This window comes from Anabrus simplex, chromosome 7 (genome assembly GCF_040414725.1).
Source record: "Anabrus simplex isolate iqAnaSimp1 chromosome 7, ASM4041472v1, whole genome shotgun sequence".
Lineage (NCBI taxonomy): Eukaryota > Metazoa > Arthropoda > Insecta > Orthoptera > Tettigoniidae > Anabrus > Anabrus simplex.
Genome location: NC_090271.1, coordinates 7,331,571 through 7,348,093, shown reverse-complemented (window position 1 = coordinate 7,348,093; position 16,523 = coordinate 7,331,571). Strand labels below are relative to the sequence as shown.

Here is a 16,523-nt window from a genome sequence, read left to right as displayed (position 1 = left end):
TGCGTAATGGAGTATACGGCAATGTTAGGCCTCAACAGCCACATCAATTCAAAAGACACGGGCCACTACAACAATAGCTCCATAGAGACTCTCATCCCCAGCTTTCAGGAAAGCACCGAGAAACAAAATCCCAGCCCAAAAATAAACAATAAACAAACCTAGGAGGATGATAGGTCGCCATAGTTACTGAGATCAATCAATATCTCAACCAATGAAACAGTTTTTTTTTGTTTTTTTTTTGTTTTGTTCGATATTTGCTTTACGTCGCACCGACACAGGGAGGTCTTATGGCGACAATGGGAGAGGAAAGGCCTAGGAATTGGAAGGGAGCGGCCATGGCATTAAGGTACAGCTCCGGCATTTGCCTGCTGTGAAAATGGGAAACCACGGAAAACCCTCTTCAGGGCTGCCGACAGTCGGGCTCGAACCCACTATCTCCTGATTACTGGATACTGGCCGCCAAGCGACTGCAGCTATCGAGCTCGGTATGTAACTTGTTAATTGAAAGAAATTTAAAAAAAAATAACTAATCTGGAATACAAAACCTAAAACAAATATAATAAAGAAAAATAAGGAAGGCACAAAAAGTAATATTTGCGAGATGTGGAAACCTACACAAATCTCATCCATCAACGTACACAGACACGCGCACACACAACAAAGAGACTAATATGAGCAAAACCAAATAAGCATAGGGGTCAAGCTAGGATACGAGAACGCTCGCACTGCATGACAAATAAAACCAGAGGCTTGTGAGCTTGAACAAGATACCCATATCACAACGTCGGATGGCCACGCAGCAACCCAGGCTCATCCCAAATACAATAGTGATCCACACATATAATGCATGCTATATTCCATACTCATGTCACCTCTCTTTTGGTGAACATGAGATGCGTATCATTAGCTTGACGCTCAGCCAGTCGTAGTTCCAAAGAAAATTAAACAGGGTCTCAAATCAAGGTCACAGGTACACAAAATTTACACAGATCGGTGTCACTCTCCGCTCTCGCGTATAGTAAAGATACACACGGAACAAGCAATATGCAGGGAGTTGCGTAGGACGGATAGAAAATCCACATATAATACCATTTAAAATTAAGCATACACATGTCGCCGTTTAACGTATCCATCTTTTCACCAGCTGTCATTGTTGCTGACTCTCTACTCGAAAGTAAAAGATAAGGAAATTGAAGGAGAGAAATGGTTCATTGCTATTGATGGTCAAAGAGAGCCATCTGTCTAAGAGAAGCGAATATTACGTCGCAGTCGGGAACATAAACAGACTGATGTGTCACTGACATATTCCATGAAGATGGTGATAGCATGGTGCGACACAAGGGAACCGTGGGGTGGCACATAACATTAAGAAACAGCAAAACCAGGGACAAAAATGTTTTAAATAACTTTTTAAAGTGTTCTTTGTTTGTCTTAAATCTGTCTGTAGTCAACTTAAAATATTTATTTCAGTTGAAGATGTTTCCATTCAAGATGAAATATGTCCTGTGTTGGTCCCTGGCTCTCAATCATGGTTGGGTAAAAGTCTATAATGCTTCATAAATATCAGAAGTATGTATACTGTATCACTTGCTACACTCATGGTTAGAATGAAGAGACAAAACATAGAAAAACATAGTTTAATAATTAAAAAGAAAGAAACTTGTTTCGTACAGAAATAAATAAGAACAGATCACAATTCATCTCTCACAGTTTGCAACTTGAGTTTCTCGGCTAGTTTGTCGAGTAACTTTGCCAATCCTGAATAGTAATAATAATATTGATCATCAGTTGTATCCTCAGGAATTCTAGATTGTCTATCGAGATCTTCTCTAGTGGCTAGCTGTTTATACCAGTCCCTTAAATCAACCAAAATACTCATGAATTTATCATCGTTCTTGAACTCCTCAGAACAAAGATCTGCCACGGCCACCATAGTTCCTATCACTTTCTCAACAATGTCGTGTTCGGGTCTCACCGGCACATCGCGGGCCACGGCAGAACTGAGATCGTCCCTCCGGTTTGTTCGACCCTTATTGATATCTTGCCGGGTCAACACACCTGATATACGAGCACACCATCCCTGCTCTACCAGCTTCTTTTCCAGACCCACGGCTTCTTGTTGTCTGATCTTTTCCTTCAACTCTTCTTCAGAGGAGCTTGAACCCTCCCGCAGCATCCGCGTAGCATCTTGACGCTCTAAAATCAAGTCTTGGAGGAGAGTAACAACCTTGATCTGAAACAGAAGATTTGGAGTTAGCTTCGCCATTGTAGCGTAGCATCTCAATGTTCTAAAATCAAGTCTTGGAGGAGAGTAACAATCTCGAACTGAAACAGAAGATTTGGATTTAGCTTCACCATTGTAGCGTAGCATCTCGACGTTCTAAAATCAAGTCTTGGAGGAGAGTAACTACCTTAATCAGAAACAGAAGATTTGGAGTTAGCTTGGCCATTGTAGCGTAGACTGAGTGTTTGTTACTGTGTGCCAGAACCGTACAGCGACACATGGTAATGTCATTATAAATCTTCCAGCTAACTCATTCTTGGTTGCCTGCGTTTCACCCTCGCGTGCTAAGTTGTCGTCAGTGGGAACACGAGCGCGAAACGCAAGCAACCAAGAATGAGTTAGCTGGAAAATTTATAATGTCCAATAACGGACCATTATATTGGTATTATAAATTTACTCATTCAGGACAAATATTTTAAGTTCCCTATGGGAATCAACATCTATATCACATGGTAATGTCACCGAAAGCAGCAGAATTTTTCTCATAATACATATCTTTTGAATATTTATGGCCAAAATATTGTGTGCTAAATCAATGAACATAGCTACCCTGTGATATGGGACGAGAATGTTGCGTAGATTATGATTCTACATTTTTCTATTTATCTGAACCCGCTGCGTGTCATAAGAATTTATGCTTTTCCATGTAGCAGAGATACCTAACAATAACAAAAAAAAAATCCCACTATGGAGACTAAATATGTGAAACGCCTGAAATACTGGTATTTTCCAAATTCAGAGAGCCTAAAGAGCTGGAATACTTCCAGGCTGTAAACGGTCTTTCCAACCAAAAACTGGTCTAAAATATGTGTAACTTGCCACGGCTCAGTAGTGTTCACCGATACTGAGAGAAGTGTGGGCGCAGTGAGGAAGCCATTCTCTATTAACACTCATCACAGGGAAAATGAAGATACGGGCAAAAGAAAGGCTCCGAGTCGACTAACGGAGGTTGGGTAGGAACCACTGTGCTACTGCTCTAAGGGCGGTCCTCCTCCTTCCCTCTCATTAGTATTAACAGAGGATGGTTGCCGAGTTTTACTTCCTCTTAAAACAACTCCCCCTGCCCGCCAGGTACAGTGTGATATCACTGGAGCAGTTCTACAGAAAAAGTGGACATACATGCAAACATTTAAAATGCACGTAAAATATACCAAACTGTAAGTAACCATGAAGCTGAAAACACATATGCAGATAGGAAAGGATTTACTGTTTATTGTAAACATTTTATCTTACAGTACCGGTTTCAACCTTATCTGGTCATCATCAGCTGAACATAGTTTTGTACCTTCGCATATATGTTAGGCAACAATTGACATTACCCTGTCTAAAGGGAAATGTCGTGAGGAAACAACATATCTGAATTTGTCCAAATTGGGCATACTAAATGTAAGTTGAATATTAGGGTATGTGGGTATAAAACTGTCTTCTTTAAGACTTGCAATTTGACTATGTAACTTATTCTAATGCTTAAATCTAAGTTGCATATATAAATACAATAAACGCATTAAAATACAATGAACATGTTAAAATACATTAAAACAACATGTGTAAAAACACTTCATAAGTTTGAATATGCGCGTCTTGCGTATATCTTACTTTGCCACGTGTACTTATAATAAAACAGTTTAGTTGTTGACAAGATCCGGTTATGTATATAGAGCTAGGTATGTTCACATGAAAACATTTTTTAAGTAAATAATAGGACATTTTAAGATACCCACATCATTGCCTGATGAGCAGCGGTGACATATTAATTGCCATTAATACCTGCTGCGTAGACAGATTTCTGAGCTTGGGGTTTCTGTTCCTTACAATTGCAGCAAAGAAGGACACTGCTCTGTCTGTTTAGTATTGGAGGGGGAGGCTGTTATCCAAATAGGAGAGCAGTAGTTTAAGAGAGGTTGAATGATCGTGAGGAGGAAGTGACAAAGAGCAATGGGGTCAGAAATTTCTGTGAAGCGATAGAGAATGCGTAGTAATTTCATAGCCTTGGTTGTATATGTTTCTATGTGGGTCTTAAATTGTAATTTGGTATCGAATATTACACCTAGGTCACGCTGTTGCGTAACTGTAGTGATGGGCATATCGAGTAGGTAATATGATGTTGGTAGAGGAGATTTACGTAGTGTTATGGTCATGTGGCTGGATTTTTGAGGATTGGGGATAAGTTTCCAAGTACGGCACCAGTTCGAGAGGGCACTAAGTGAGGACTGTAGCATAGCTGCATCTGCTGGATTCCTTATCTCCCTAAATATCTTGCAGTCATCAGCAAAGAGTAGGGTATTCGCTGTTTCGTTGAGTTCGGACGGCAGATCGTCCATAAACAAAGGAAAAAGCAAGGGGCCAAGAGTACTGCCTTGTGGGACACCGGAGGATGAAGTGCCTGATATTACCACTCTCTGCCAACGGTTATGTAGGAAGCCAGTCAGAAAACTGCCATGTATATTAAGTCGTTTGGAGAGTTTATGGAGCAACAGAGTATGGTCTACAGAATCAAAAGCTTTCAAAATGTCTACGTAGCAGATATCCAGCTGTGATTTAGCTGCAATGGCATGTGATGCAAAGCTATGCAGAGTGGCCAGGTTTGTTAGACAAGAGCCACCTGGTAGGAAACAATGCTGCCTGGTTGAGATATACGGCAAAGTGAATGTGAGGAGACGCTGGTGTATAATTTTTTCAAAGATAAAAGACAGTGTGGGGAGGATAGAAATTGGTCGGTAAGATGAAACATTAAATTTGTTGCCTGATTTGAGAAGTGGAACAATATTTGCCTGTTTCCAGGTAATAGGAAAATAGCCCGCGGCAAAACATCTGTTAAATAATTTAGAGAGAGGGACGCAAAGAGTGCTGGCAGTATTTTTTAGGAAAAAGAGGACCTATAGTTTCGGCACTGGTAGTTTTGTTGGTACGAAAGAAGGTTATGAACTTCACGTGGTGTGGTAGTTATGCTTGATAGGGTTCTGTTTGAAGCTGTACCTACGGGAGGGAGCGGTTGGTTTTGTAAAGGAGGGGAGAAGTTGGAGAAGAAATACCTGTTGAACAGTTCATTGCGATCGGCGCCGTCTACTGTTGCATCGTTGTGGTTCACGCTGACAGGAATCCGCTCCGTCCTTCTCCATGTGTTGACGAGACTCCAGTAGCGCTTGGGATTGCTATGGACGTTTTCAGTGACAGTGTCTACATGTGTTTTGTAGTCTCTTCTGACCATAAACCTCGCGTGGCGGCGGATTTTAATGAAGGTATTATGAGTGTGTGAGTTAGGGAAGTCTTTCCACAGGCGCCAAGCTCTCTTCTCATTAAATAGTATCAGTCTGGTCTCATGTGATATCCAGTGTCGATATTTGCTGGTAGTAGCCCGTTGTGTAGGTATGAAGTCTTTAATTGCAGCTTGCAGCCAGTCGTACAGCAGGTCAAGAGCCGATTCGATATCAGCTATTTCAAGCAGATTCCAGGGCACGACACACTGCAGGCCAGTCGGCACGGTGCCAGATGTAGGTAGGGCGGTATGATGTCCTGCTGTGAGGCTTTGAGGAGGGGTGGAGAAGGAGGAATGTAGCATTGAGAGACTGGTGGTCACACAGGAAAAGGTTTCTGCCTGGGGTTATTGTTTTAAGTTCTAATGAGGAGAGTATGAGGTCCAGGGTGTTGGGTCCACGGGTTGGGTACATATTAAACTGTTTCAGTCCGAGGCCATTAATAAAACTGTCTATAAAGTATGTGTCACAGTTGTTAGCTGACTGTCCGGTAGTTGGAGAAGACCACTTTATAGACAGGTTAAAGTCGCCCATTAAAATTACTTCACCATGAGGGAGAGCTGCAATGACTGAGTCCAGGCACTGTTCAAGGTCACAGAATGGGCTGTTTGGTGGTCTGTAGTAACATCCCACAAGTACAGGGCGTCGAGGAAAGAGTAGCTCCCCCCCACACTAATGCACAGTTCCGTTCGAGATCTGTCCTTTGTTTACATGGTAAAGCACTGTTCACTGCTAGCAACACTCCACCACCTAGAGAAGCGCGATCACGACGGAATATGCTGTAATTAGCACTGAGTGGTAGTTCACTGTCACTAGCCCAAGAGAGCCATGTTTCAGTAAGTCCAATCACGTCAACTTCTCTTAAGTCTGGCAGGCATAGTTCACAATCAGTCAACTTATTGTTTAGGCTTTGCACATTCTGACAATAGATGTTTATGTCTGTTTTCATTTCACAAGTGGTGGGACCGGGCTTTAAGTGGACATCTCCAGCCAGTAGTAGGAGGCAAAGCAAGCCCCTAATCGCTGAGCGAACAGGCCTAGGCTCGTTCGGCTCAGAGCTAGTAGGGAGGCGCCTATAAGTCTGGAAAATAGCGCATCCAGTCAGAGAGAATGCCAGAATGTAGTAATTTCTCTCTGCTAGTGGCCATGCAAAAGAACAACTAACTTTTTCACTTGCACACACTGATTCCTTAACTCGAATAGACCTGTGCAGAGAAACGTAAAGCGCAACAACTCTGATTATTACCACACAAACAACACAAACTGCAGCAGCACTAAGCTTGCGTGTGTCTACTCTAGCTGTTCAATTTGGACACATTCAGATATGTTGTTTCCTTACAGCATTTCCCTTTAGACAGAGTAATGTCAATTATTGCCTACCATATATACAAAGGTACAAAACTATGTTCAGCTGATGATGACCAGATAAGGTCGAAACTGGTACTGTAAGATAAAATTTTTACAATAAACAGTAAATCCTTTCTTATCTGTACATGTGTAATCTGTCAATACGGACATGAAACTCATAAATCACGAGTTGAAAACAGATCAGTGTAAAGATAGTTCTGCGCAGAAGCTGACTTTCTTCTTCCAGAATACTGTTGACTGCAACTGCAAGCTCACTCCATTAGCTTTACAGAATTTTGACTTGATTCAGTCTCACTACACTACTATCTTAGGAGAAAACACAACCTAAATACAGTAGAACCTCGATTATACGTTCCCGGAAACTACGTTTTCCCGTATTATTTGTTCAAATTACGTGTCCCGCGAGCATCCTAAGTAAATCACGTTGTAAAAATCCTGCATTATCCGTTCCTCAAAGAAAGGATTTCCCAGATCAACCGTCCAGAAATTTCAGTCCCATTAATGCTAAATCCTCGATCACGTATTTTTCAGGATGAGCAGCGGTCGCTCGGTAGGCAGAAGGTACATTGGGACTGTAGTTTGGTTTAGGAGGGTTTGTAAGATTATTATAATACATATTTCATTTTTGTGACATTTAGCCTAATTCTTGACGGTTCATTCATTCCCGGATTTTCCATTTTCTCGTGTTGTACGTTTTTTTCCTGAGGTCCCTCCAAAAACGGAGAATCGAAGTTCCACTGTACTTCAAATTATCTACCTGTTCCAGCTCTGCATTCTCCATCTGATATTCAGTTCTCTTAAGTTTCTTACCTACTGACATCACTTCATTCTTTGAAAGGCTCAATTGAAATGGAACAGCATAGCTTGATAGTGCATCTGCTAGTTATTCATAAGTGTTTCTGTAAGTGTATTATGTGTGTGTGTTCAGTGTAAGCATTTAATATAATCTATCAGCTTCACTGTCCGTATTGATAATTTAAGCACACAAGTATGAAGGGTTAGTTCTCGCACCTAATCAGTACTTTAATTTACAAATAGTTTAGCATTATTTACATTAAAACAGTACCAGTTTCCACCTGTAACTAGGTCATCATCAGCTGTTGGTGAACCTGCTTAATAGTGATTGTACACAATAAAAACATTACTAAAAAATAATTAAACAAGAATGCCTAATTCTAATATAATACTAATGTTACGATATATACATATAATACAATTATAGGGTTTTGACTTGTTGGAGTCCCATTCAAATATCTATGCTGTTGCCAACATTACGTCAAACAAGATATATACATATGTACAATGAAGGGCTTTGGCATGCTGGAGTCCCATGAATGCAGCATATTCCAAAAAATTGTGTAGCTGAGGTTAAAAATAGGGTATAGTTCTTAGAGAATAAAGGGTCACTGAGGTTTTGGTGTCAAGTTCAAATATCTATGCAGTGTGCCAGCATTATGTCCAACGGTTGTATAGATAGAATCAAGGTGCATTGTTGGGTCGCAATTTTGTGGGGAACGTTACGTTCAGTAGAGTGAGATTCTGTACCTTGTTTAACAGGTACTATGTTCATTTTTAGTCTATGTTGTTGCTGATACATGCCAGTTTTCAGGATCCTTGTATGATATATTGAAATTAAAGAAAGTAGGTTGATATTTAAGCTCAGGTAAATTAAAACAATGTGTGTGCTGGATATGTCCTTTAGTATAGTCAGGAATGTGCTGCACACTATTGCCTCACGATGTACATGCTACATCAATGAAAGCTTGATGTATCCACCCAATTGTCTAGGTATGACATTAGAAATTAGAGTTTTAGGGAGAATTTATATCCTAACTGTTCTCCCACTATTTCCTTGTAATCACACTGCTTATTCTGGCCAAGCAAACAATGCACAACATTGTTTAAACTTCTACAAGCTTTTACATTAATACCAAAACCTAAGTCAATACATTGGTATCATCTTATGAGTTTTAAATAGGCATGTTTCTTTCGGCCCCTTTAAACAACAAGCATCATCATCATCATCTAGACAGGTTTCAACTCACTACGAGTCATCTTCAGTAAAATATCCTGAATTAAATTAAAATGGCATTAAGATTAAAATTACGGAATATACAATAGAATATTCCTTAAAGTTCATGAAACAATAAAATGGAAGGTACAAATGGGCATGTTATCTTGTATGGTGTGGTTCGCATTGTTGCAAGGCTCAGCCTCTTGTCCATGAGTAAAAAAGACTCAAATATTTTCTGTCCAAATATGTCCATAGTAGATCGGAAGTGTCAATTAGAGACGTTGTGTTCTCATGAGAGGAACCGTCAATAACTACAGTATAATCTGCAATGGAATTTTAAAAATTACTTAGAAATGAACGTGAACACAAATCTAACTGTGTTAACTTACGTTCTGTTGCCCACTTCGCTGTTCTGGGTTCGCTGATTATGGAGTGTGTTCTTACAGGTGAAGTGACTTGTGGGAGTGTGAAGGGAGCTGTGGGCAGGACTTATTTCACAGATAGTTGTAATAAACAGCATGTTTCTTTTTTCATTTTATCTCATTTAAATTACCTGCCGGGTTCTTGTATCGGTCAATATTAATGCATATGTTCTCTAAAATATTAAGCAATGCACCTTTTTGTTCCTGTTGTAGGATTTTTAAGTCTTGATTTATTGTAGTGTAAACAGTGGTTGTAATCTTTGTGATGATTACTCATGGCCGAGAAGCAAAGCATTTTGGTGCTCAGTATATCTGGTTAAAAAGTTTTTACCTGTCTGTTCTATGTATGTTGCCTCACATGCCTAGCGCAGGAATCATTAATGAACAAGGGGAGTGTGTATGCGAGGATCTTCAAAAGGCAGAAGTACTCAGTCAGCAGTATGTAAAGATTGTTGGTTAAAAGGATAATGTCCAGATAGGGGAGGTGAGTAATACTAAAGAAGTATTAAAATTTACCTACAATAACAATGACATTTACAGTAAGATACAAAAGTTGAAGACTAGAAAAGCAGCTGGAATTGATAAGATTTCTGGGAATATACTAAAGGCAATGGGTTGGGATATAATACCATATCTGAAATACTTATTTGGTTATTGTTTGGTCAGAGGAGCTATAACAGATGAATGGAGAGTTTCTATAGTAGCATCTGTGTATAAAAGAAAGGGTGATAGACATAAAGCTGAAAATTACAAGCCAGTCAGTTTGACATGCATTGTATGTAAGCTTTGGGAAGGCATTCTTTCTGATTATATTAGACAAATTAATAACTGGTTTGACAGAAGGCAGTTTGGGTTTAGGAAAGGTTATTCCAGTGAAGCTCAACTTTTAGGATTCTAGCAAGATATAGCAGATATCCTGGATTCAGGAGGCCAAATGGACTGTATCGCGATTGACCTATCTAAGGCATTTGATAGGGTAGATCATGGAAGATTACTGACAAAAATGAGTGCAATTGGACTAGAAAAAAAGAGTGACTGAATGGGTGGCTATATTTCTAGAAAATAGAACTCAGGGAATTAGAGTAGGTGAAGCTTTATCTGACCCTGTAATAATTAAGAGGGGAATTCCTCAAGGCAGTATTATTGGACCTTTATGTTTTCTTATATATATACTGTACATCAATGATATATGTAAAGAGGTGGAATCAGAGATAAGGCTGTTTGCAGATGATGTTATTCTATACAGAGTAATAAATAAGTTACAAGATTGTGAGCAGCTGCAGGGTGACCTCGATAGTGTTGTGAGATGGACGGTGGACAAAGGTATGATGATGAACGGGGTTAAAAGTCAGGTTGTGAGTTTCACAAATAGGAAAAGTCCTCTCAGTTTTAATTACTGCGTTGATAGGGTGAAAGTTCCTTTTGGGGATCATTGTAAGTATCTAGGTGTCAATATAAGAAAAGACCTTCATTGGGGTAATCACATAAGTATGATTGTTAATAAAGGGTACAGATCTCTGCACAGGGCTATGAGGGTATTTAAGGGTTGTAGTAAAGATGTAAAGGAGAGGGCATATAAATCTCTGGTAAGACCCCAGCTCGAGTATGGTTCCAGTGTATGGGACCCTCAACAGGATTACTTGATTCAAGAACTGGAATAAATCCAAGGAAAAGCAGCTCGATTTGTTCTGGGTGATTTCCGACAAAAGAGTAGCATTGCAAAAACGTTGCAAAGTTTGGGCTGGGAAGATTTGGGAGAAAGGAGACGAGCTGCTTGATTAAACTGTACGTTCCGAACTGTCAGAGCAGAGATGGCGTGGGAGGACATCAGTAGACGAGTAAGTTTGAGTGGTGTCTTTAAAAGTAGGAAAGATCACAATATGAAGATAAAGTTGGAATTCAGGAGGACAAATTGGGGCAAATATTCGTTTATAGGAAGGGCAGTTAGGGATTGGAATAACTTACCAAGGGAAATGTTCAATAATATTCCAATTTCTTTGTGACCATTTAAGAAAAGGCTAGGAAAACAACAGATAGGGGATCTGCCACCTGGGCGACTGCCCTAAATGCAGATCAGTAGTTCCTTTTGGGGATCATTGTAAGTACCTAGGTGTTGTAATTTAAGTTTGTAAATCCAAGATTTAGTGTATTTGGTACTATTATTTACAATGTGTGAATTGAAGATTATTTCTGCATTAGTGTTACTGGTTTAAAGGCTAATTTTATATTCTGTTTTTGAGGGACATTAGTGATTTCATAAATATTGCTATTGTTGAATGTGAAGTCAGTGAATTTTTCTTCCACTTTGGATTCTTTAGTTCGAGTAGTCTTAGCTTCATTTTTATGTTTGTTGATTAAATTATTTGTAAAATTCCTTTTAAATCTGTTACTCATGGTTATTTCAGGAATTGTCCTAATTTCATTTATGAGATTACTTTCTTAATAGTGGAATGTTTAGTGCTCTCCCTATCCTGCTGTTATAGGCTGCCTTTTTATGCCTGCCTGGGTGTAAAAAATTTTGCTTAATAGTATTGGGGGAGTAGCCTCCGCGGCTCAGACGGCAGCGCGTCGGCCTCTCACCGCTGGATACCGTGGTTCAAATCCCGGTCACTCCATGCGAGATTTGTGCTGGACAAAGCGGAGGCGGGACAGGGTTTTCTCCGGGTACCCCGGTTTTCCCTGTCATCTTTCATTCCAGCAACACTCTCCATTATCATTTCATAGCATTTATCAGTCATTAATAATCACCTTGGGAGTGGCGACCCCATTGTAATAATAGCCTATATATGGTTCATTCATACAAAGGCTGGAAAAACAGGTTGTAGGTTTTCATTTTCATTCAGTATTGGGGGAATTCTGTTGTAATTAGGATAGACTTAACTGAAGGTTAGAATTGAGTAATTCTTGTGTATCCTTTTGGTATTCAGTAATTAACAACAGATTTTATCCTGTTAGGCTAATGAGTGCAAGTGTAGGAACTGTGGGTGTGGCCAGGCATTAAGGATTAGGAGGAAGGAGTTGGAGAGTTTTAGAGAGAAAATTAGGATTCTCTCAGAAGACAGGAAGGAAGGTAGGCCTCCCTCAAACAATGTACAGGGTACAGTAGGTCTAAAAGAGGAATGGGAAGAAAAGGGGGGAATTGTAGAAGACAGGTAGCCTAATGGTTTAAGGGGAAGGAGATTGCAGGCTAAGGGCTTTATTCAGGATCAGAATTCAGGACAGGTGTCTGTCACAAATCGGTTCGAGTCTCTGCAGGTAGAACAACAGGGGGAAGATGAACAGGGAACTGTTGCTGAGAAGTGTGGAAGTAGGGGGAAAGGGAAATGTAGAAGAGAGGATACGAAAAGACAGATAGAATAGGGTCATGGGAGGGAGAGAAGGTAGGAGGATGTAACTAGGATGAGGCTACATCATTAACCGTGTTCAGAGTTTGCAAGTCTGTATGTATCACCTCAACATTACGAAGTGCATACCAGGCGTACCTTGAAGAGAAATACTGCTGCTTCGTGTCATCAATATACGACTCAAAATCAGCATACATACTACATATTCTTGCAGGCTTGTCCGATATGGTGACAGTATTATCACCCTGTGAACAGAATATTTTCCGGGAGTATGGTAGCGACAGTAAGTATTACAAATCATCAAGGGTCATGATTTTCATGTTGTTGGTCCGTATTGAAATGAGATTACAAATAAATTATAAACATCAAAGTTTTCCACCTATTCAATACATAGTTATATTTACATTACATGGGACTAGTTTCAAACCTACTCGGGGTCATCATCAGCCATATTTAAACAATACACAATATTTGACAAAATCCTAAAACATGTGTCTAAGCAGTAAGAACAGTATGAAACAAATATATCATTAACATTATGAATTAGGCGAAGTGCTATGGTGCTAAAAATATTGCATATGAAAGTGAAATATTACGAGTGACAATAGGCGAGTAATATATAATACAAGTACAGCGTATAAAAATACAAATGAGATGCTCTCTATGTTGTGGATCAACTTGAGTCAGACTTTTCAGACACATGGTGTTTCAGATAGAATTCAATAGGTCCTGGCAATACATTACGGTTGTAGACCGAGTGCTATGGTATTAAGCCTGAACACAATATAATGTGACACTTGTTTTACGATTCTTCTGGAGTTGTAAGTAGACACTGCGCGTGGTGATATGAATGGGTTGAACTCTCAGCTCATAGCGGAACAACTGGGACCTATTAAAATTGAGAAAAAGCCAGTAAAAACGCAAAGTACGCGGAAAGAAGAATGGATAACAACAAAGCCGTATGGACCCTCACCTTGCGCGGCAGTGTGTGCAGCTTAGCTGGTAGTGTGCGACTGGTGGCGGAAGGAGATATCTGGTAGGGGAGAAAGGTGAGGGGCAGGCGCATGCGGGTTCGGCAGAATGGTAGTAGCTTGGTAGGGGAAGGAGGGGGGAAATTTAAGGCGGAGCTGGACGGTGTGTGAGAAGGGTAGTTGTTTTGGAAAAGTACCTTCGGTTAAACTGAGGACCGAATTCTGGTTGGCTGAATTATTGTTTCTGAGAAAAGTGACAAATAAATCAAACAGGATGTATACTTATTTGCTAATTCAAGAATGTCCATATCTTGTTCGATATTGGTGAAATTGTGGCTATAATCTCGCATGTGTTGGCCGATAGCTGAAAAATTATCATATTTTATTGCGTTAGTGTGCTCATGGTATCTTATATTGAAGTTTCTTCGGGTCTGACCAATGTAAGATTTGTCACAGGTATTGCATTTAATCCTATAAACTCCTGATTTTAAAAAACTGTTAAAAATTCTTGTTATGTGACATATTGTGTAAAATGTTCATGTTCTTATTGTTGGTTTATAAAGCTATTTTAATGCCTTGTTTCTTAAAGATATTAGTTATCTTGTAAATATTATTGTTGAACGTGAAGGTGGAAAATGTTGAGTAATTTCTTTTTTGAGGGTAATTTTTGGGTGATTGTGTTTATTGATTATCCTTTTTATAAAATGATTGTGTTTAGTTCATTCTTTAGATCCTTCTTGGACATAGCTCGAAGTAGGTTATTGTATGTAGCTCGTTTGTGGGACTGAAACACCAAATTTGACTCAAGTTGACCCACAACACAGAGAGCATCTCTATACCCTCTAGTTGTATTATATATTGCTCACCTATTGTCACTCGTAATATGTCACTTTCATATGCAATATCTTTAGCACCATAGCACTTCGCCTAATTCAACCACACATCATAATGTTCATTATATTGAGCCGTACCCTGACGGCCCATATGAGAGATCATGTAATATATTTGCCATATTAAATAATTGTATAAAGGTGGACTTCAGTCAGCAAATGGGAAAGTAGCAGATTACAGAACAGTTGAGACCGGAAGTCCATGGAGACGTAATGTCGCTGTATGTTGCACGAAGCTTGTTTGCAACCGTGGGAAGCGGTCAGCTTTACCAGGAGTTAGCACGTCTCGGCACGTATAGAATTCATTGGCCAAAAGGAGTGTTCAGCCAATTAGGAAGTGAGGGTGTGGCTAATATGAATTCTGGACCACGCAGAATTAAAATACCAGGTTGACTAACATGGATACCTGTGCGAAGAGTACATTGATGAAGAGAAGTCAGTTCTGTTATTTGATGGTTTTGCACAGGTCTGAGAGTGAGAAATAATAAGGAATACATTATAGCAATTATATGAGTCGTTATTAAGTCATCAGGAGTGTGTCAGATGTTAATTTTAATAAATATCAAAGTCATTGTGGGTAACAAGCACGCTGATTGGTTGAATATTTGAACATAATGGGAATCCCCTAGCTACAACGGCGTTGGCTACGTTACTTAAGCACTCCACTCATTGGAAGCGTCCTTCTTACTGTGTGTGTTGCCGTGAAGTGAACATCGTTCCATACTTCTCATTTATCTGTGCGCGAATGCTGGCACATGGACAGAAATCTAACAGTGTAGGGTCGTACCGACCGAAAACAGTGCATTTATTTTGTGAACAGTGATACGCAAACTGGGTGCAGTTATAAATCGCCAATTGCGCTATGTCGCAAATTAACTTATTGTATTAAAGTAACAGACGGTAATGTTAGCCGCAGACTGGTGATTGAGTGAGAGACGCTCATCCGCACTGTACTTTCGCGAGCCGCTCTAACTGTTTGTATTTAAACCCTAAACATTTTTGTATAGTGTGTTTTGTGCTGTTAATTAACGTTGGCATAAATTACAACTGACAAAGGGTTTATTCGGCACGTGCACGGAGAGCGGTGGAGAGGTGTTTAACAGAGTCTTGTGGGTTGCAGTGTACAGGAACTAACCTCAAGAAGATGGCACTGCTTTTAGAAGAAAGAAGATTGTTTCCATGTGTTGAAAACGTGTTGAAGATGGAATAGATCACCACCATAGATGTAAACTGCTACCAATGTCCAGGGAGTTGCCAAGATAAGACACATGTATTAATTAAATGGCATGTTATATGAATTACGATTAATACTAGTGAGGCTTAGTGTAGGGATTTTCTTTAATGGAATTTTTGCCTGATGGCATGTGTTCATTTTACATTTGTGATGCTGTAAATATGGATAGGAGGGGATCGCATGATTTCTCTATATTTCTTTTACTTTATAATTAGTTAGATGGGATATTGAGGGAGATGTTAGGATTTATTTTGCTTTTATTGGTGTGAGTTATGCATGTTAACTAGCTTCAGGTTATTCCTATGTTTTCGTTTGTTAGAGATAGAAGGATTAGATTGCCAAAATCATTCACTTTCCGAGTTACACATTCATGGCATTGAGACTCAATTTTATTTTTCCATTTAGAAACAGAAACTGAACAGGAAAAATCCAAACTCATAAATATGAACCCAGGTCTCCCCACTGCTAAAGCTCTCCCTAGAATACACAAGGCTGGCATTCCCTTTTGCCCAATCATCATCTATAGACCAAGTCCCTTATACAAAAAGTCACAATTCATCCAAAGTTTCTTAAGAAAATAACTATCAATTTTTATCTAAAAAGTCTATTAAAAACACATCAGAACTAGTAGATAAACTAAAGTTCAATATGCAACCCGATTACTCCATTCACTCTTTCGATATTGTAAATATGTACCCAAGCATACGGGTATCAAAATGAATTCTGATAATTGATACAAATT

General features: G+C 39.5%; 1 protein-coding gene across 1 annotated transcript in view; it reads right to left on the bottom strand.

The window, feature by feature from the left end:
- Window positions 1-1,623: 1,623 nt before the first annotated feature.
- Sil1 (Sil1 nucleotide exchange factor) overlaps window positions 1,624-16,523 on the bottom strand; it is a 48,400-nt gene continuing 33,500 nt past the window's right edge. The window contains exon 5 of the mRNA XM_067150610.2: window positions 1,624-2,233. Within this exon, the coding sequence (XP_067006711.1) occupies window positions 1,691-2,233 (543 nt within the window). The 3' untranslated portion in view covers window positions 1,624-1,690. The remainder of the gene's footprint in view (window positions 2,234-16,523) is intronic.